General features: G+C 44.3%; 1 protein-coding gene across 1 annotated transcript in view; it reads left to right on the forward strand.

Annotated features, from left to right (window-relative positions):
• mtmr11 (myotubularin related protein 11) overlaps positions 1 to 23,174 on the forward strand; it is a gene marked incomplete at its 3' end in the record, with an annotated part of 114,409 nt that overhangs the window by 80,420 nt on the left and 10,815 nt on the right. The window contains exons 11-15 of the mRNA XM_083639008.1: positions 1,559 to 1,637; positions 10,147 to 10,217; positions 12,667 to 12,839; positions 21,284 to 21,454; positions 22,250 to 22,468. Of these exons, the coding sequence (XP_083495134.1) occupies positions 1,559 to 1,637; positions 10,147 to 10,217; positions 12,667 to 12,839; positions 21,284 to 21,454; positions 22,250 to 22,468 (713 nt within the window). The remainder of the gene's footprint in view (positions 1 to 1,558; positions 1,638 to 10,146; positions 10,218 to 12,666; positions 12,840 to 21,283; positions 21,455 to 22,249; positions 22,469 to 23,174) is intronic.

A 23,174-nucleotide genomic window follows, 5' to 3' on the forward strand; every position in this document is an offset into this window, starting at 1 on the left:
GGACCCCACAATAGTTTTGTCGAATTCGTTGAGAGACCAGCCATATAATCCATATTTGTAGTTTCGAAGAGACAAATGCAAGATTGGCTCCAGGTAGCAGAAGCAGAGGGATGAGGGGGAGAGGGAGAGGGAGAGAGGACTGGAGAGAGAGGAAATGCGACCGTCTCCGTTGAAAGCTTGTCCGCATTACGTTAGGCTGGTTTCACACCGACGACCCAAGCCTTGCCTTGCCTCAACCCACGCCTACGCCGAGCTGGGCGTGAACCTGTTACACGCTTTTGCGATCACACCGCACGCCTTTTGCACGCCGAACCTGGAGCCGAGTCACAAGCGCCTCTCCTCTCTCCCGACTGTATTTTTTCACGTGTTGTCCAGAATTGTCATGGGTAGCCTCTAGGTAAAATAAATCGGATATATTTAATGTTATATTGATGCTGGATATGTATAACCAGGTCTGACTATAGTCGGACATTTTAGAGAGGTGATCTTGCAAGAATATGTGCTGGCAGCCTGGCACAACAACATTGTCCATCTTGCTTCTTCGGTCGCTATTCTCTCTCATGAAGATTTGTTTGCCGACGGGGAGAAAGCCCCACGTGATAGCCACCCGTCAATATCTCTGTCTCTCTGCTCAACATGTTGTAGTAACTCCATTTTATTTTGAAATTCAGTTGACTTTTCCATTTCCGACGGATATTGTGCGTTTTTCTTTCATGGCTTGACAGAAGAAGTCTGCCTGCACGCGCCTTGTCGGCTTCAAAATAGAACTCACGCCTATTCGATAAAATCGGCAAGGCATAGGCAAGGCGTGGGTACACGCAGGGTTCACGCTCAGGCGCCCGGTGTACACAGCCTCGTTGACTAAAACGGACGCCTATTAAAAAGCGTGGGTAAAGGCAAGGCATAGGCAAGGCTTGGGTCGCCGGTGTGAAACCAGCCTTAGTGTATCGAACTAGCTGATAGGACCCCACTTCAAACAAACCGAACTATCCCTTTAACTAATAAACTATATGTGTTTACTGTTTGAATTTTACTGAATTGAAAGTTAATTGACCCCAATCTGTCATGTCATCTAATTGCTGTTTCACTCGCTTTCCACCTTTCCAAGAATGATGTCTGGGAAAACACTAATAATCATGCAAAGGAAGAAGTTTGTTTCAGAATGAGATGTGCACCTTTAAAAATGGATCCTCAACATTTTAGAAACAGATACTTGATGCAATGATTGTTTTTGCAAAATGGACATGCAGCATTTGAGAAAGTCTCTCATTCATTTGTCAAGTCAAGTCAAGACAACTTTATTTATAGAGCACATTTACAATGACACAGGCCGATCAAAGTGCGTTTGATCGCACTATGCTTTGTAAAAACACAAAGCATAGAGCAGGTACAAATGCACTAATCAGAGAGAAAGGTGCGGTACAAAGTGCAGTAAAACAATTAATAAAAATGGGTAGAAGTTGAAAGACAAATTAATAAAATTAATAAAAAGAATAATTTGTAGTGATAATGTCTGAATATGATCTAATGAGTCTTGTCTCTCTGTCCTGGCCTGTAGATATCTCCACGTCTGTGTCCGTGCCTGATGACAAATGGTTATCCACCCTCGAAAGCACCCATTGGCTGGACTACACCAGGTAACGCTCTGATTGGCTGATCTCAGGCTGATTAATCATCCATAGTGAAAAACAATCAATTTTCTCTCAGCATCGTGAAACTCTGGCTGTCTGACCAGGTCCATTAACTGTCACTGGGTCTGACTTTGAGAACTTGAAAGCAAACATGATCAAGATTTTCAGAGACTTTGAAAGTTTGTGGATTTGAAGAAAAATAAATGGCCATCAAAGTTTGTGAAATTGAATAAAATTGTCACCCAAATTCATCTAGGATCCTAGGATCAACATTTCACATCCTGAGGAAAAGCCTGTGATGGAGATTTGTGTTGATGCAGCAGCGGTTTTTAAATGATTTCACAATGATTTGTTGACCTGACAAGCTCATGAGCAGGGACGGCTGGTATCAATGGGCTAGGGGGGCTAAGCCCCCCCTATCATTTCCAATAAAATGAGAAAAGTATTATTATTATTTATTCTTTACATACATTATATCAAACAAACTTAGAATTGGTTGTTTATGTTGGTGTAACCTATAGAGCAGCAACAGCGCCATCTGTAGTCACAAGAAAATCAGCAAATTGGGCTAGCTTTGTCCAGCCCCAAGACACTAGTGTCAGGCTTCAATCACCTTCGTTATAAGTGATTGACAAGTGTCTGGCCCGCCCCCCTTGAGCTGCCGCCGTCTACGGCTCATTTGGGCTAAACTCCTGCAGCCCACCAGACAGAGGAGGCTGGCCAACGAGACTCTTGACAACCAATGACAGCTCGAATGAGATTCACACACATGGACTACTTCCTCATCCATTTTCCTTCATGTTTGACGGGGGAAATTACAAGTGTAGAGACTGGAGGCACATTGGCACAAAGGGACACACAACAAAATCGTAAGTTTTGTGTTACGTGGTTTGAACGCAGACAACAGCTGTTGCTCGTTAAGACATCAAAGGGAAAAGACGTGGACAGCTCTCGCTCTCTCTTCTCTCTATCTCTCTCTCTCTCTTTCGTTCTCTCTCTCTCTCTCTCTCTCTCTGTCTCTCTCTTTCGTTCTCTCTCTCTCTCTCTGTCTCTCTTTCGTTCTCTCTCTCTCGCTCTCTCTCTCTTTCTCTCTCTCTCTCTCTCTCTCTCTCTCTCTCTCCTCCCAATCGTTGTCTGATAAAGACGGACTGAAATCTGTGGGAATGTGTTGGTTTTGAATGTAGTCTGTTCTATCATGTAGCCTATCACACCATTCTTGCATACTGTATCTTGTTTTTGTTAAAATGGTATGTGCTAATGTGTAGCCTACAGAGCAAAATAGTCAAATTGTGTATGTGTGTGTGTGTGTGTGTGTGTGTGTGTGTGAGAGAGAGAGAGTGTGTGTGTGAGAGTGTGTGTGAGTGTGTGTGTGAGAGAGAGAGAGAGAGAGAGAGAGAGAGTGAGTGAGTGAGTGATACAGAAGGTTTTGCATCAGGCAAGTGTCGTTTGTTGCTGCAATTTGGTATCTCGGATGCTGCTGTTATGCAGCATGAGCTATTGATGGTTATAATTTTTTAGCCCCTCCACCCAATATCACCACCAGCCGTCACTGCTCATGAGTAATGTCTGATTCTGACCAATGTCATGTCTTACCTCAAAACATGACCATTTTGATTCCTCAAATTTGAAAATGCTTTGAATTTGATTATTATGAGTATGGGAAACCTGCATGATGCACCTGACCTGTGTAACTTTTTCCATTGATGTATCTTATCTGAGGAGACACTCTAGCCATTCATATTTTACTTGACCTGTGTAACTTTTCCCATTGTAGAAATCTTGATGCACCTTATCTTAGCAGGGAAGAAGGAGGCACCAGCCATTCACATTTTACCTTATCTTAGCAGGGAAGGAGGAGGCACTAGCCATTAATATTTTACCTTATCTTAGCAGGGAAGGAGGAGGCACTAGCCATTAATATTTTACCTTATCTTAGCAGGGAAAGAGGAGGCACTAGCCATTAATATTTTACCTTATCTTAGCAGGGAAGGAGGAGACACTAGCCATTAATATTTTACCTTATCTTAGCAGGGAAGGAGGAGGCACTAGCCATAAATATTTTACCTTATCTTAGCAGGGAATGAGGAGATACTCTAGCCATTCATATTTTGCAATCCCACATGACTTAATAATTCAGACAAGGTCAGCTGTGCACATAGGGGGTAAGGGGACATACAGTGTAAAGTCTAGTGTATTGTTGAGTCATCTTTAACATCCACAGATTTGGGAAGATCATGTGCTCTATCGTTGCATCGGCCTATAGACTGCGCCCAGCGCAGTGCAGATTACTGGGCGTGGTCCAGCCCACTCAATATTTTGGTGTCGGTGGTACAGGCGGCCTTAAGCATTATAACCACGCCTTTTAAGCATAAAATTATGCACAATCTGGTCATTGGAGAAGTGCAGTAAACGAATCACAAGCTTCCCTTTTAAGCTCCAATTCCACGGAGCGATCCAGTCCGGTCAGAAAAGCCAAGCGCTCTGAGCTCCCCCCCTCCCTTTCATCCCCGTCTGTCTGTCTCCATATATAGGCTATTATTCCATATTATTATGCTTCTCAAACCAATCTAACTGCAGTTTAAATACTGCAAGCATGTAAATACGCTACACTATAGCAAGATCAAAGTGAAAAGAATGTTCTAAACGCATTGGCTAGAAAAATATAGCCTATCCCTATGTCATGATGAGATTAGATTGGTGAAAGTTTGTCCAGAATGATATCGTTTTCTCTCCCTTGCTGCACAGGTAGGATGATGTACATAAATATAGCCTACATTATGTAAAGTCATTGCAGAAATGTGTTTTTATTGTAAAACTAAATGTGAAGTAAGCCAAGTCTTATTGGAGCAACATCACAGTAGGAAGTCACAGTAGAACCGTGTTACGGCTGGCACTCATCTAAATCACGTTAAATCTGCCAGGGATATATATACCACCAGGATTACATATATGTTTCACATAGGGTTGTGTTTTGATTTCACAATTTTATTTTGTCCAATATTGAAATGTTCCACAAATGCATGTTGTGTTAAGAGAAACATTATTTCGATCTACCACTTACCCTATTTAAGCTGATTTGGTTGCTATTTCTTGTCAAACGGATTCGCCTCAATGCATACTGGGAGATTTCACATGGGTGGCTTTGTGCCTGTCTGCTGTCTGATGCGCGAGAGAGAGGGAGTGAGAGAGAGAGGGGGGACAGAGAGTGAGATGGCAGAGGAGAGTCCGCGCAATTACGCACAATAATAGAACCGGCAAACTTTTTTTCCATCAGTCATCAGTCTGATGCGCGCGAGAGAGAGAGGGGGGACAGAGAGTGAGACGGCAGAGGAGAGCTCCGTGCAACCGGCGCACTGAATAGGCCTGGTTTTGAAAAGCGCTAAGCGCTAAATTAACGCCAGGGCGGAAGATATCGTTAGGCCAGTATTTAAGGCCGAAACGCCCATTCTAGCCTATTCTGGCACTGCGCCACGCCTCTTTGGCGTAAAGCGCATTTCGGGGCCTAAAACCATGTCGCTATCTTCCCGAGGCAGGCGCAAGGCACTTTTTTTTGCGTTTAACCCCAGTTTTTGCGCCTAAGGCCTGTACCAAGATAGGGCCCCATATCTTTATCTTTATCTTTAAATTTGCGGATGACACCACTGTGACGGCTCTGATCTCCTGTAATGATGAAACAGCTTACAGAGCAGAAGTCTCCTCTCTAGTTGAGTAGTTGAACTTAAGCCTAAACCTCTCCAAAACCAAGGAGATGGTTGTAGACTTCCGCAAAAACAAAGTCGAGCTCCAAACTTTAGTCATAAATGATCAGGTTTTTGATTGAGATAGTGGAGAGCTTCAAATTCCTGGGGACCACAATTTCCTCTTCCCAAGTGCCAATGTAGACCTCATCGCCAAAAAAGCTCACCAGCGTCTGTTTTTTTTTTTAGGCAGCTCAAGAAATTTAAGGTATCAAAAGCAGGGATGTGTCAGTTTTATTAAGCTATGATAGTGTGCTCACATTCTCTATCACGGTTTGGTCTGGTAAGTGTTCAGCTGAGGACAGAGAGAGGCTGAAAACCGCATCAAACCGCATCAAAAATCATCTGTAAAAATCTGCCAAGCATCTGTGATTCTCAAATACACTACTGCCGCATGCGCTAGGACGCGTCATCAGTGATGTTATCTGGGGTCGTAAGGTGTTTCGGGTCTGTCAACATCATACACCCTTGCCCAGTAGACCCAGCCGAGGCCAATTAAGACCCCGACTCGCGTCCCAGAAGCCGCTCACGGATCAGCCTTACTACTCTGTCTGCAACGTTGCCCGCGGGAGGGGTAAGAGAGAACGCCCAATCCGCTGCAATAGAGCTAGTGCTACGCCGCAGTATTGGGCCTTCGGTGCATGGAGGATCTAGGCTCTGTGGGTTACTCCCGGCCGTGCTCCTCCTTCGTCTCACCAGACCCTCCCGTGGCAAAGGCAATCCAGAGGCTGAGAGGATGCCTCAAGGACGCCTCAAGAGGGCCTGTGCGCTGCACGTCATTTACCTGCGTCGAGCACCTCGCTCTAGCCTGAAGGACCCCAGGCCGCGCCGATCTTTGCGCAGATTTTCAAGAGGCTAATCCGTAGCGTTTGTGGATTTCTCCCTCACGAGAGAGCCAAGATGGGGTGCTAATCCCATCCCGTACCGGTTGCCGTCTCTCCGGCCGTCAACTGTCTCTCCAGCTCGTCACCAAACTATACTTGGTTGTCACCTAGTCTTTCCTAAGTGTCACTGGCCAGAGGCAAGCCAGGATTCTATATTCTCAAATACACTACTGCCGCATGCGCTAGGACGCGTCATCAGTGATGTTATCTGGGGTCGTAAGGTGTTTCGGGTCTGTCAACATCATACACCCTCGCCCAGTAGACCCAGCCGAGGCCAATTAAGACCCCGACTCGCGTCCCAGAAGCCGCTCACGGATCAGCCTTACTACTCTGTCTGCAACGTTGCCCGCGGGAGGGGTAAGAGAGAATGCCCAATCCGCTGCAATAGAGCTAGTGCTACGCCGCAGTATTGGGCCTTCGGTGCATGGAGGATCTAGGCTCTGTGGGTTACTCCCGGCCGTGCTCCTGTGACATCTATGGTGTCCGCATTTTAAAGCTGGGGCTGAGGATAATTAAAGATCCCTCCCACCCAGCCAATGCTCTTTTTGTCCCCCTTCCCTCAGGAAAAAGGATACGCAGCATCGAGCAGAACCAGTCGTCTGCGTAACAGCTCGTACCCTGAAGCTGTTAGGGCCCTTAACTCCTCCTCAGTTGTTCAGTTCACGACCCAAATCTAACATAGTAGTCATTATAATATATATTAGTAAATATAATATAGCAGTCGGGTCTTTTAATGCGTCAGACACCTTTTATGCACCACACTTTTACGTTTTTTTTTTTTTTTTTTTTTTTTTAAGAGAGAAAGAAGTTAGTTCAAGAAGGGCCCAGATGGAGCCTGAAAAGGTGTGACAGCAGCAACTTATTGTATATTTCTCACAGCATTGCATAGCATAGCCTACACCAGGGCTATTCAACTGGCGGCCCGCCGGTCAAGTCAGACCGGCCCGCGGATGAGTTCTAAAATATATATATATATATATATATATACGGTATATATTTTTTTTACAATTAAACCTCATTTACTTATTACACCCGACTGGTTGTTTTTCAGATGTGATCTAGCTAAAGTGAGCTAAACAAGTCAGATCCACTATAAATGTTTTTCAGGAGATGCTGTGATGTAGCCACAAGAAAGGTGCAATATTAATGTTTTTCAGGAGATGGCGCTGTGATGTAGCTAATCAAGAAAGATGCATTATAAATGGTTTTTCAGGAGATGTGTGCTACTGCTGTAGCTAGCTAGGTTCTAAACAAGAAATATGGTTAACATTTTTACAGTAGTTTTCCTTTCTTGCTGCACTACAATGTTACAATGCTGTGAGACGTAGCTAAACACAAAAGATACAATATTAATAGTTTTTCATGATATACTCAGTATTTAATACTGTGCTAGGTTCTAAACAAGAAATGTAGTGAAATGCAAGTTTTGAAAATTGTTGTGGCGCGTTAGTGTCAAGTGTACATATAATGGTATTAATAGCTTGGGGAACGGTCCGGCCCCCGGCCCCTTAGGTTTCTGACAATGTGGCCCCCTGGACAATTTAGTTGATTAGCCCTGGCCTACACTATGAAACACATAAAAACGTAGGGGTATAACTTTTAGACATGTCAACATTTGCCCAGAATATTTTTTCTGCTCCCAGTGCGTCACTGCTCTTAAACGCTGATGCCGAGTTGCTCAGCTCGAGTCCAGGTGAGACTAGGATCCGAATGAACATTGTTCAAGTGATTGTTGTTGTACGTGCGTCGCAACTCTTCCTCTTCCTCGCTGATGGTGGGTTGCTCCAGGTTTGAGGAAGAGGAGCCAGCCAATTTATCCGAATGAACACTGTTCAAGTAGAGCATCTTATGACTTGTCTGAAAAGGGCTATACTGTAATTTGAGCGCTGTTATCTTCTCCTTACTATAATCACAAAATGTCTGTCTGTCTGTCTATCTATCCGTCCGTCCCCCTGAGCATATTTATCTCCCTAAACACTTTTCAGGGTCTTGAATGAATCTGGTGCGGAAAAAGAAGAAAATAAATCTGCCCACGGCGGGGACTACAGTGATATTTTACATTTTTAGCCCTTCACACTCAGAACCACTGTGACATCATCAGCATCCCTTCCTTGCTTCCCACTGATGTCATCAATGGGTGATGTCATCAGTGATTATGTCATCAGTGATGTCACTCAAGCAAGTTTGCTGCTGAGTTTCGCCTGTCTGATTTGAGGATCGGCTTTTACATAATGTAGGGAAACAGTGGATGGATAAATCCAGAAGGTGGGCGGGAATGCAACATAAAGTATGCCCACTGCCATAAAACACCACAGAAGAAGAAGCCATGCTTTTGGGGGGCAGATCTCTCTCTGCTTTGTTCAGCTCAGCAGTCATGGTCAACCCAGACATCTGAGGCCTTTCGACTGAGGGCCTGGTATGACCAGGAGGGCTACACTCTTAACACATTGAGTGCCAGCGACGCCATATGGCGTCATTAGAAATTTACCGTAGGCTGCCAGCGACGCCAAATGGCGTCAATAACTCGAAATTGTTTTTTTGACGGGGGGGTGTCGATCTATGCCTCTTACATCGCCTCTTACAATATGAGAGCTATTTAATGTGTCTAACCTATTTTACAGAACCCTTAGGTGGCGACAGCGCACTCCAGATGAGAGAAAGTGGAGTTAAACACACAGAAGAAGTCGTTGGGGAAAAGGAAATCGCATCGCATCCGTCCGTATGCAGCTGCTTCATTGAAGCATAACGTTAGCTGTGCCCCTGCAGCAGCCAATCTGCTGTCACAATTGAGCACCTCCGTGTCCGCTGCAACAGCCCATTCGCATGATCAGCCGTGGAGTTGTTATTATTCTCAACTGGAACGCGGCTGTAAAAAAGCTGGATGTAGCGGACTTTTCAGTGCTGAGCACACGCAGAGCAAACGCACTCACAGCAGAGCCGAGCAGAGCAGAGAGACACTCCTCCCACAACGGGGGGGGGGAGGAGGAGGGGGGGAGGTGGGGCACGCAGGACACTACAGCATACAACAGACCCAGGCACTGCAGCAGGCTCGATGCACAGAGCAAACAAGCTAGAATAGGCTATCTGATGCCCACCAGCAGTAAATCAAGACCAGCATGAAGGTGTAGGGTCTGCGCACGCAGGGGCCAGCGCTGCTGGTTGCAGCTAAAAAGTATTATTTGGCCAAACAAAATTCCTTTGTTTTCACTCTTTTATTGAAGGAAATTATTTTTGAGGTGTCATTACATCAGAAAATATTAGCAATGAGTCAATGATGTGCTTGAAATGCTTCCTTTCACAAAAGGCTGAATATCTCAGGTTTCTAGAAAAAAATGGCTGTTTTTGGTCTAATCAAGCTATCTTCTCCGGCTCATAACTAAAGAACGGAAAATGGGATCAATAAACTTTTTTTTGCAGGTGATAGAAGAGAGTCTCATCGTTATTTGTGCGTGTTCAGTGTTTACATAGTAATTATTAAAGAAATTATATGACTGTTTTAAAATGCATTGCAGCCTATGTGGCACAGTACAGCACCTTTTGCCCAAGGGCCGTGGCACTCAAAGTGTTAACAGCCAATCCCTGACTAGACTCTCAAGCCAGACTGTCTCTTCTACATTCTGCCAATGCACCATAGTCTGTACTTCACGCCCACAGAGCCTGACATGTCACCACACAGTCTCCACCCTAGGAATTGAGTGCGCGCAACCATTATTAATCATTATTTCAATATGTGCAAAAATTATGTTTTTGACCCTAATATCATAATTATAATGGTATTTTCCTTTTAAACTGATTGCTTACTGTTTATAACATAATTTAATCAGATTACTGTGATCCCATTACATGTATAATTAATTAATAATAACTGTATAATTTCCTGCTTTCTGTCTGCAGGACCTGTCTGAGGAAAGCAGCGGAGGTCGCCTGCCTGCTTCGCATTGGTCACCTGACTGTTGCGCTGCAAGGTGAGTCACGTGACCCCAACCCTGGCTCGGATTATTCAAGCCATTCATTATTCAGGCCCACCCTCCTCATTAAAGGCACATTAGGGCTTGCCCTGAAGGAGCTGTGCACCCGGGACAAGCACACTCCAGTGGGCCTACAAGCACTCTGTCAATTATAGGCCTCAATACAACACGCCTCTAAAGATTATTACAGTGTTTCATATGAGACACGACATAGAAACCATCTCAAAACTACAGAGCATCTTGTGATGGGATCACACCAGCCACGACTTAAAACCAATGTGGGCCAGCAGGGACGTGAAGTGGGGGGGGCGGCCATAGTCCACAGACAGACTGACAAACACCTGGCAAAGTACTCAAAATGAATGATGTGGTAGTTTCCGCTACAATCGGTGTCTCCAGGACCACATTTAGCCATGATGACACACAGACTCACAAGGTGAAAACAATACCAGCCACACGCTGTCGCAGCTGCTAAATATGACGCTTACGCCAACAAAATGATTACCGACATTAAAGTAAAAGTTATGATTGAATATTTTTGAAGACCTTTGCACATACAATAGTTTCATTTTTGAGGATGTACTCATCCGTACTTCTGAATTGAGAAATACCGGTAATCATAAGCTAAAAATTGTATCCAAAATGTATAGCATTTGGAAGTGAAACCTTTCAATTGCTATGGTTTTTGCCAACCGATGAGTTTGTGTGACAAAGTCTTGTTTGGTATCTAGGTTGCAATGCGAGCCGTTGTTTAAACCAGAGCAGTGGGGATTAAAAAAAGTTAGACAACAGAAGGCTGATTGAAACATTTTGAATATTTTACAGTACTCCTTATTTACCATTTTCTGGCCCAATTTACAGATAGTAGGCTGTTGTTAGCTCTTAATGGTCTGTTTCTGGCTGCCTAACACCTTGGTCCCACCAAGCCCGTCTGCGCAGTGTTCCGGCTGCGCCGCGGCTTTGCTCTGTACTCTGCACGTCGGCATGCCCCACAGCACGCATTTCAGAAGCAGAGCACTTCCGAGCGCTGCCTGGCAGCTGGTGAGCTGGATGCAAGATCACGCGGGATTTACGAGATCGCGCGATACTGTGTGTACAATGGGGTGGATGTAAAGAGCACAACACACAAACAACACAGTCTGTCGTTGACTTGCTTTTGATTTAGTCATTTTCCCTTGATTGTTGTGCTTCTACCATGGGTAAGTAGGCTGAAATTATTTCTTCATTTGTCATACAGTGCCTGTTAGCAGGAGGAGAACTCTTGCATTTCTTCGTCTACTTGAAAGACTACAGGGGGAGGGGGTCGAGAAGGAGAAGGAGTCGGTATTGGGTCTGCACACAGTGTTTTATTATGAAAATCGACCGGATTCTCGTGCAGTTGCTGTGTTTGACTTCCGGGCTGAACGATCTGCTCTGTGCAGCTTGACGGCTGGATCCCACCTGGAACGTCACGTGCGCGTTCCGGCTCCGACGCGGTCGTCGGAGCTGCTCGCGGGCATTTTAATCAACGCGTGTGATCCCACCAGGCACGCAAAGGCGCGTATCAGAAGCATCCCAGAAGCGGCTCGGCGCCCCGCTCCGCTAAAGATACGCGGCAGTTCTAATTTTCACGGATGACACCTGGTTCCAGGCGTCATCTGTGAAAATGAAAAATAGAACTGGCCTGGCCAGTAGGAAATAACCCGCTGCAGGAATGACTCACTGCCCCGGCAAACCCCTTTCTTTCCCTGCCTACCTCTCCCTCTGTCTGCTGTCTGGAACTGTCTCTCTCTCTTTCTTATTTCTTTCTCTCTTTCATTCTTTCTCTCTCTCTGTCTCTGTTTTTGAACAGAAGAAAACAAGGAATAAGAGTATTAAGAGCAGGTCACCAGATGCTTGGTTGTCAGTTGAGGGTTGGAGAATGGCAGACATGCTATTCAATTTAGAATTGTTTGGGCTGAACGCAACAAGTGTTTTGTTTTGTAGTCATTACAGATAGCAAACATAAAGGTGCTCATGTACTAGGCAATTTTTGGGCAATGCAGATAGACAGTGCTACCACCAACAGACAGGCAACAACGTGAGCTACAGTGTCACACAACTATTCAGTGGTTTAGTGGGAGCAAGATGTTCCTGTTGGATTAAAACCAGAACCCAGAGGAAACTCCTTAATCACTGTTGCCCACCTTAAACCTCTGCCCCCCCCCCCTCCATATAGACTTTGGCTGTATATTGTCAATAATGGAATTTTTGTACTTTTTAGCCATTTACCTGATGCTCTTATCAAAGAAACTTCCAAATGCCTCATCAGAATAAGCTTAAATTCCCAAATGGCAGAATCAAAGCCACCACATCGAGTCAATAGATAAAACCAATACTCCTGCATCCCTGGAAAGTGCTTGTACAATAACAGAAGTAATAGGTCAATTAATGAAAGGCTGATTTTCTCCCTGCTTTAACGTTACAGAGGCGGAGGACCGGGACCTGAACTGTGTGGTGTCCAGCCTGGTGCAGGTGATGTGCGACCCCCACTGCCGCACCCAGCCGGGCTTCCAGGGCCTGGTGCAGAAGGAGTGGGTGATGGGCGGCCATCGATTCTACAGCCGCATCAACTACCACCGAGACAACGACAAAGAGGAGGTGAGGAGGGAGGGGGGGGGTTTGTATTCTGTAGGGGTGTGAGAGAGAGAGAGGGTTAGTTTTTATTATATACAGCTGGCCATTTGGGTGCCCTAAGCGTAATTGTTTTGTGGTGCCCCCCCCCCCCCCCCCCCGCAAAATACACAACTGCAATCTTAAAACTGAATACTTATTCATACAGTATATTTATAGTTTGTGAAAGCTCAATCTTCAATAACAGTACATGATGGTATAATAAAAGTATATAAAATGAAGTGCCAAATATGTGCATTGTATTTTAATCCTGATCAAAAGTACTATCAAATATGAAGTGACAACACATGTAAGGTACATAAAGCTATAATATATACAGCAGTATGAACGCAGAATGATAGTGTTAAGATGGCGAGCAGGAGAAGAAGGTGGAGGCAGAGGCAGGCTTCAAGTTCCACACAGTTGTTTAATGTGAGAAACAAGGCCTTTTTAACATGTTACACACATGGGATTTACAGTACACATGGGACACACACCTAACCCTAATAATAACTGGGATCATAATTCAGGCTGGGCATTAGATACCAAGCAGGCCAGGCCGATACGGGCCGACGCGCGTGCCGGCGTCCGAAGGGCGGCGGTGAAAAATTTGGGCCGTTTGAAGCCAGATTTGGGCCGTTTGAAGCCAGATTTGGCCTGTTTGAAGCCCGATTTGGGTCGTTTGAAGCCAGATTTGGGCCAGTTGAAGCCCAATTTGGGCCGTTTGAAGCCCAATTTGGGCCGAGTCCAATTTTACAATGAGATGCACCCACTTTAACCCTGAATAAAGTACGGTAATAAAACCACTAGTAAACCAGTAGGCGGCGCCTGGCCTGCTGTTCAGTGAGTGGCCTGACTGCGGGCATTGCAGCACATGATGCCCTACGCCAGGGGTCGCCAAACTTTTTTGGTTGTGGGCCGCATACAGAAAAATATAAGGAGTCGCGGGCCAAACAATATTAAGCCCGTCAGTTTTCGCGGCAAAAAAATTGGACCAGAAAAACCCTTGTGCCATCAAAAATTTAATTTCTACCTAAATAAATATATGACACATAGTTTATTGATGCGCTCACCTATTACAATGGGTATTTCTGTATGTTATCAAATTTTATTTTCCTGTGCCAACAGGTTAAGACAGAGATAATTTAACATAACATTAGTATTAAACATTAATTCAGTATTTTTATTTTTATTTAATAAATAGACCAGGTCAGGGTGCCCAAGTATAACCCATTTTCAATGGTTTTAAATAGAAAAAACGAAATGGGGGGAATGTTTTTCAGTTTATCTTTCTTAATGTTTTTGTTTTTCCGTTTTTTCCCCCGTTTTCGTTTTCCGTTTTAAACTTTGAAACAGAAAAACGGAAAAACGTTTTTAGCAAAAAAACTTTTTTTTTTTTTTACAATTTTTTTTTTCTAAATTCATGGCGGGCCACTTAAAAACGGGCAGCGGGCCGCAGTTGGCCCGTGGGCCATAGTTTGGCCACCCCTGCCCTATGCAGTCTGCGTACTCTGCGTATAGGGTGCGGCGGCCCTGATATACAGTACTTTATTTTTTCCCCAAACAATTGAAAACGGAAAGCGTCTTTGAGATGACATCTGTGCCCTGTTTTCGTGCAATTCGGACGCGAAACACGTTCAATATTAATACATTTGTGTTCAATCAAGCGTGTCCTCCTTCAAGCCCCAGCAGCAAGTGAGAAAAGTAAACACTGCTGTGAGTACAGTCATTGAGAGTGAATGGTGATAAGTAGGGTCGTTTAGAGTGATTGGTCGAGAATGAGGGGGGTAAAGTAAACATTGGAGAGAGGGCAGCATGAAAGCAGCAGAGAATAGTAGGAGAACATGTATTTGTAAACTGAATAAGCAGCATTAATATTCAAGTCTGTCATGAATAAAATCAAGGGGAAATAATCAGTAGAGATCAGTGATCTTAGTTAACTCATTGAGTGCCAGCCACGTTTGGAGAACGGACGCTCCCAGTGCCAGAGTTTCAGAGCGTTTTCAGTGATTTCTCGAGGCCCACAGAATATTGTGTGATATTATTATGTAAACACCGAACACGCACAAAGAACGAGGAGACTATTGTATCAGCAGCAAAAAAAAGTTTATTGATATCATTTTCCGTTCTTTAGTTATCAGCCGGAGAAGATAGGTCAAAAACAGCAAAAACAGACGTTTCCATCTAGAAGCTGAGATATTGTAGCCTGACTCCACCAGACGGGGGCGGCATTGTTCCACAAATTCACAATCCACCTCAGTCTGGCCCTGGCCTCAGAGATGCATTCAAACCGGCCGCCACACAGGCGCACCAATCAGCGTGAGCTAGGGGCGGGCTTTAGGCGAGACCGGGTGTGACGCCACCGAGAGGCGCCTCTGCGTTTGTAGTTCTTTCACTATTCAACATGGCGGCGGCTACCGAGGCTAGCTCCAGTGTGCTAGTCAAACATTCTATTCAAAACAATAAGCTAACATAAACGTTAAACACTTGATCTTACAGTGAGTACGAAACCGTAACTGTATTGCTGTAATGTTATCAACTATGAACGTTAGTAAACAAGACATTGTTGTAGAATTTGGGGAGATCGCTAGGCTGGGATAACTTATTAGCTGTAAGGCTGTAATGGCTAACGGCTAGCCATTCACGCAAGTCACACAAACACAAAGCCCTTCTCACTCTCACCACAGCCCAGTAAACATGCAATCTGTTAAACCATCATTTTTGTTCCAAATCGAAATAAATCATAACGTTAATCAAAATGCCACTGAATTATTAGCTAATCAACACAGAACTGCAAAGATCAGTGTGATGTATTGTCCCTTTACTGCTAGCTGAAGTGTATTCTGCTATGATTGGAATGTTGGCTGCTGTTTAATAAACCACGTTAACTCACGTTGGTGTCCGAGTGACATATTATGTTATACAGGCGAGATTAAAGATCTCAGGATACAATACAACAATCAGTTTATCTGATATTTTCCCCCGCTTGCATAAATTATACTGTGAAGTGTGAATATAGCTCTAGCATATAGTAGTCCTATATGTCTGATATTTTGGAGCTGTTATTCGAGAAATTGGTTTATCGATAGAACATACCGGTAGCTTAAGATTTTGCACTTGTACTTTAGATAGGGGGTAAACAAACGTCATGGGAGCCAATACTAGGAATACGGTATATCAACAAGGAACCATTCTTAAAGTTAGAGATTATATCCAAATACATGCTGCATGGTGTAACCAGGGTGTTTTCCTCTTCTCTGTTGACGTCCTCTGGGCTCCAGGCAGCTCCCTTTCGCAGATTCATCTGACAACATCTTTATGCATTTACATCGTCTTATCATTTGACCCAATCGTGCCTCAAGACCAGCAGATTATGTAACAACAACACCACACACGGCCGTCATTTCTCCGTTTAGTTTATTATTACAAAAGTAAGCAAATAACATTCTCCAGTCATGCGTAAATATCTACCATTCCACTGACACATATGCTAAAATTCACCAGTTAAATAGTAGCGTTAAATCATTATATTGTATCAAAGCATTTGGTTGTTGCCATGATCATAAAGGCTAGAGAGCGTTGCGTCTCCATGACGTTAGCCGTCCAGGGTGCGTGCCACTCGGTGTCATATCGTGTCATCAGTTCCCTGAAGAAACGAACAACGATATGTGTTATGAATGAATCGCTGTTAACGTTAACATTAATCATCAATCATCAGACGTAGCACCCCAACCTCCAAATGTTGCTATCGTTAGCGTAACATCAGTTAATCCAATCAGTTACATTTAACGTGCAAAATGGCCTACCTGCACTTCATCCTCAGTCAGACATCTGCAGTAATTCTTCTTTCTTTTGGCAAATTGAATAGTCAATGGTTGCACCCAATATTCACCTTACAAAAACAGCAAAAAATCTGCGACCTCCATGCTAACTATTAGCAATTGTAGTCCTAGCTGATCAGGCGCTGCTACGTCATGAAGGGAAGTCGATCTGATTGGTTGGCGCTGGCAAGCCCAGACGGTGACAGACAGACGGTCCATCCAATCACCTGCCTAGTAGCTTGAAAAAAGTGACCGCCCTCTTCAGCAATGTAGCTTGGCCGAATCCAGATGGATGTTGTTTGTGAAACAGATATTTGAAGCAAACTCATCGATCTGGCAGCGTCAGGTTAGAGATATTGAGCCTTTTGTGAAATTAAGCATTTCAAGCAAATCACTGACTCTGAAACTAATATTTTCTGACCTGAAACATCTGAACAGTAATTTCCTTCAATATAACAGCACCCCCACCCCCCTCTACTGCAAACTCCTCCTCCGTGGGTGTGTCTCTGGTGGCTTTGCTCGCTCTGCTGCTTGTCAGGCGAGTCTGCTGCTTGCGGATCCACGTTCGGATGGCCGCCGCTCGTCGGGGGAGTCTGGATCGGGCTCGCTCGTTTCTGGGGTTTCGGTTGTGAGCTGGGATGAAGCTGCGACTGATTCTGGGCTTTCTGAGCTTTCTGCTGCGCGTTTCAAAGTGTGCTGCACCCAGAGTCTATTTTCGGAGCCCCCCACCGTTGTGCGCCGGCTCCCAGCGCGACAGCGAAAAGCCAAACCATTCTCATGAGAATGGTTTCCTCACGGCTTTTTCTGCTGTTTTTACTCAACTTTCTCTAATCTGGAGAGCACTGTCGCCACCTAATGGGTCGGTAAAATAGGTTATACACATTCAACATGCCCCAAAATTTTACAGGAGATGTATTAGGCATTGATCCACGTCCCACCGTCAAAAAACGCAATTGACGACAATCGTCGTCATTGGCACTCTACGTTAGTATCCGAATTGACGACGATTGTCGTCATTGGCACTCAATGAGTTAAGTGAGATTTCTAAGAGATTTTTACGTGGCTATAATGGTAGGCTATAATGAGTCACGCATTCAGAAATAATATCCTCTAGGGCCACGCCACTTCCGGGAACCCCCATCCTGTGTAAGTAGGGTTCCCAGAGTAAAACCTGGCCATTTCCACCACTGCTTATGGATGAGCATCATCTGCTACATGCCATCGAGAATCGTTGGTCGGATCGACTTCAAACTTTGGGAGTGTGCCCTATTGTGCAGTGCAGTGCCCTATTTTCGTGCAATTGGACATAGTGCCACCTACTGGCAACACAAAAATCAGTTTATCTCGATAGCCATTCATCTGATCGACTTCAAACTTGGGGAGTGCGCTGCTGGGAACCTGACATAGAACAGTGCCGAATTTTGTGCAATTCGGCACAACGCCACCTACTGGCAACACAAAAAGTGGTTTATCTTGAAAACCGTTCATCCGATTGACTTCAAACTTGGGGAGTCTGCTCCTGGGAACTCTAAGTAGTGCAGCGCTGAATTTCTTCCAATTTGACATAGCGCCACCTACTGGCAACACAAAAAGCAGTTTATCTCGAGAAACATTTGTCCGATTGACTTCAAACTTGGGGAGTGCGCTGCTCGGACCCCAATGGAGTGCGGTGCCACATTTCATGCAATTTGGACTTATTCCAGGACTGTCTGTATGTCTGTCCTTTGCATATCTCGAGAACCGTTTGTTGGATCGACTTCAAACTTGCGCTTAGGGGAACCTGACAGAGTGCAGTGTTTGTGTGGGGTGGGGGTGGGGGGGGAGCGCCCACAGGGTGTTGCATGGGGGAACGGGCACTGCACTAGTACATATAAATAGTTGTTTAATCATTTACTTACACTTTCTAAATTATCTTATGAACCATTAACAACTCCTAAATAAATGGTTTGTAATTGATATAATACGTATTTATAAATGGTGAATCTATCATTTACAAAGTATGAGAATACAATCATTAAAGGGGGACTAACCCCCTAGATATGTATTAGAACAGTGATTTGAAAATACCTATGGAAAAAACCAAGAAATGACATATGCTCTTGTCTATACTGGACTCTTTGGCTGTGTTGAAGTCCAGATTTTTTTTCGGAAATCGACGCCATTACAGTTTGCCTATTGCCTCAAAAATAATTTATTTGAAAGGGGCCATATCTGTATAAATATCAACAACTAGCCAACGCTGGTGGCCTGTTTGGAAAGAGCTTTGCTCAAAATGGTTGAAAGTTATATCAATTTGGTAATTCAGTGGCGAACTAGAAATTTAATTATTTTTCTGCATGTAACTCTATGGCAGTGTGTTAAACTACGCTACGAGAGCAAAGTGGCATGGGCTCGTTACAGCAGCACACCGCACAATACGACAAACCCCCCGTTCTGGGGTAACACAATGCGAGATTTCTCTACGTCATTCCCTCGTCCAAGTTGCCATATAGTCCCTTTTTCATTTTAGTTTGGGGGCTTTTCGTGATTGTTGTTAAAAGTTGTGCAAAAGTTTTTTCCTCTCAGCGCAGTGCAGGCTGCCTGCGCCTCCTCCCTCCTGCCAGACCCAGGCTGGCGAAACAGCCTCCTGCATGCATGGGGCGCTTGTAACCTCACGGAGCAACAAACAAACAGACAGAAATAGCTGGTGTGCGATTTAGAGAATACAGTCTGAGATTGGGTACAGGATTGAGGGAATCCCGCATCTGTTTGCGAAGGTGCGACTGGACAGGACGCTTTTCACAGACAGGCACAGTAGTCGGAGCGAGGCGAGTGTCTCTCAGGGCTACTCAGGGCACGGCTGCAGATCTTTCCTCTTCCTCCTCCGCGCATGCAGTCTGTCCAAAATCATTACCGATATAATCTCAGTAGGAGGGATGCAGGGAAATATGATAGTAGCCGATGTGTTTAGAGAAGCTTTGTCACGTTGTCACGTCGTAGTATAGCGTTATATTTTACATGTGCGCTAAACTGCGACCATATTTGTTTGCGGAAATATCAGACTGCTCTCTCTACTCTCAGCACAGAGAGCTCTGCTCTGCTGCGCGCGCCCGCGGAGCTTGGAGCTAGTGCATGAGGTTTACAGTAGGACTCTCTCCCGCATGCCTGGGCTGGAGACAGCTGCTTCCAACTCGGACTGATAATATATACATCATCATTCGAGCTTATTCAGGTAAGATATTAATAAAGTAGTGACACATTCAGCGGGAAACTAACTATAATTAAGACATGTGCCAACTTTGACAACGTTTGGTTCAGTATTTTAAGAGCAAACTTCAATAAGAATAGGCTTGGAGTTCTGAGGAGCCGAAAGGGTACAGAGGGGGTAGGGGAGTAATTATCTTGAAATCCCATAGTCTTTGGGGGCACTGTGACGTCAGTGTGCCCCTAATCTCCCATTCATTTGAGAGAGAAAAAAAAAGCAGTGTTCGACCCGTAGAGGGCGCTTATGCCAGTTATGCTGCTGAAAAATGATACAAATGGTAAAATGGCAACAGTTTGGTGTCAAATGTGGAAATTCTGACCAGAATTCTTCACACATCACCCCCAAAGTCATATATATTGGTTAAAAGCTGAAAAAAAGTGTTTTGGAGGTTAGTTCTCCTTTAAACACATTAGAGATGAGGTTATTAATCAGGAATAAAATGTTTATAACTGTGTTACTAATGCTTAGTAATGTATGAATAATGCTTTATAAATTATTAATTCATGATGAATTAAGTATTTACTAATGATTTATGAATGCTTTATAGTGTATAGTTATTATAAAGTGTTACCCAAAGGGAATAGCTTATTTTATGCCACGTACTGGCTCATATCCTTATTATATTATAGAGACAATGAGAAAATGAACGCTGTATTTACCTTCAGTGTGTTCACCCTGTCTCTGTCTGCAGACATCAGTAGAGTTTGCAATCCATATGACCTTAGCCGGCTCAAATAAATACGGGCGGCCATCTAATTCAAATGCATCGCATCGCCAATATTCTCGAAATCAGATAAATACCCAGCCTGTCATGGCGGCTTGATGCACTTGTTCCACTGCAGCTGAACTCTCAACTCTCAACTGATGTGAGACTCTCGCGGGACTTGGTTACACAATCCCCAGATGTGGGAACTACCAGACAGCTGTAATAGAGCGGCTCACATTCATGCCACTATCATATAAATAAGGACATGAGCCGCTGCGTGGCAGAAAATAAGCTATTTACAGGATGTTAATGCACGCTTTGCACATGCGCCTATGTCCTCTTTTCCAGGCCGTTGCTCACCGTGTTCTAGATTTATAGTTGATTGTTCTAAGAAATGTCTGTTCTGGGTGAGTTGAAAAACATAAATAAAGCTGGAAATAAGGTCCAGGTTGTAAAAAAACTGAATTCTCCTTTAAGACACCTGCCTCCGAGTTTTACTGCACTCTGTACATCCATCATCATCAACTCTCTCTCGCTCTCTTTCTTCTCCAATCCCTTCTATTTCCCTGCCTATCTTTCTGTCTTTCATTCTTTCTTCCCTCTCTGCCCTCCCATCCTTCTCTACCTTCAACTTTCCTCTCTCCCTCCCTCCCTCCCTCAGGCCCCAGTCTTCCTGCTCTTCCTGGACTGTGTGTGGCAGCTGTGCTCTCAGTATCCATCCCGCTTCCAGCTGACAGGTGACTTCCTGCTGGCGCTCCACGACAGCGTCCACCTGCCACTCTTCTCCAGCTTCCTGGCCAACTGCCAGCGTGAGAGGTGCAAACGCACGCAGGTACAGCACACAGCTAGGCTTGCTGACCTGAGAAATGTTCTAATGTACACTTTGTTGTTTCAGCCTTTATGCATGCTGGTGTTCTGTATTTTAATTAAACAAATACAATCAATCGATTGAGCATAGAGACAGGACAAATTCCTGGGACGTGTAATGTACTTTACAATTAACCCTTTAAACTCCAGGTTTGAGTTGTCTTTTGAGTTGTAATCTTGCAATTTTTTACAGTATCATAGGTGTAGTATATCTGAGAACCATAGGTAACAAGATATTGCACTCAATATTATTCCAATTGTGGTTCTAATAATGATTGTTACTGAAATGGTAGATAGTAGTTGATGTGTTGTAGCAACTGATAATGCCGTAAGTGCGTGATAATGTAATACTTTTTGTGATAAAAATGTGCCATTGTCTAAATGTGTTGACAACATCATATTACATGAAGTGGTGATTAGCATCAGTTGCTACATGTGAGTAGAAGTATTTCTGGGTGTACAGCTGAATTAGTGAGGTAACTGCTAAATTCTGGCATTACTAAATGTTTTGATATCATGTTTTCTCTATGTGATAGATTGTATTTGGAAGGAAAAACACTGTCTAGTTTTCATATAACTATCTTCAACTCATAAAGTTGCTGTCCTAGAGAAATTCTCCAAATGAGTGTAGCGGATATAAATGAGAAAACTGAATTGAGGAAGTCTATTTCCATCCAACAGGCAGCCTTTGTGTAATAGACATAATAACCAATAAATGACTTAATGGATAAATAAGCCTTCTGTGTCCCACTCTCTCCAGCACCTGTCCCAGTCCTACACTCCAGTGAACGGCTGGAGAGACGTGGTGCCTCGAGGCTCATCCCAGGACCCGTCTGACCCCCCCTTGCCCCCGGTGTGGGACTGGGCCCTGCAGTACAGCAGCCCCAAACGGACCCGCTTCACCCAGCCCGTCTCCCCAACCCCTTCACTCCAGCCGCTACTCAACGGCAACCTCAACACCAACCCAGACGCAATCAGGGTAAGGCTGCCGTTTCTCTCTCTGGTGACAGTAGCCTATAGAGGGCTTCTTGGTGACACAGTGCATCCTCTAGTGGCCGGAGTGGAGGTCCGCAGCTTTTGGGCAACAATGGGGCTGGGAACAGAATTTATTATTCGATATGGTTTATTACCTCTGCCAACGGAGTTGGCTGGGAGGACATGTTTTCACCCCTGTTTGTCTGTTTGTCTGTCTGTTTATCTGCTGGAAATCTCAAAAAGTTGTGAACGGATTTGCATGAAACTTTGTAGAAAAGTAGGTCATGGGCCAACTTAGAACAGATTCATTTTCCACACCCACTGGTCAAAAGGGGGCATGTCAATGGGCGTGCCCAATTACAAAATAAATAAAAGATTCATGTAACACCACAAAACTTTGTAGAAAGGTTGGTGGAGGAATGCACTCTACCGAGTCCGAGTGCCCTCAAGTTTCTGTGCTGTTTCTGACTGCGAACTGATCACTTCACCACTGATTTTGTGTTTAGATAATGTCAGTTTATTAACTTGCTAAACATAGCATCTGGTCAACTAATGATCACTGTCTTGTTGTAAACACATCTTATTTTGCACTAGCTAATGTACAGTATGTATGTAGTAGAAGCTAGTGTTCATAGTTTCAATTTACTGTGTAACAGAAACCTAAATTGAGAAACAAATCTACAGTACCATATCAGACAATTCACTTTTAC

This window comes from Poromitra crassiceps (genome assembly GCF_964638095.1).
Source record: "Poromitra crassiceps genome assembly, chromosome: 1".
Lineage (NCBI taxonomy): Eukaryota > Metazoa > Chordata > Actinopteri > Beryciformes > Melamphaidae > Poromitra > Poromitra crassiceps.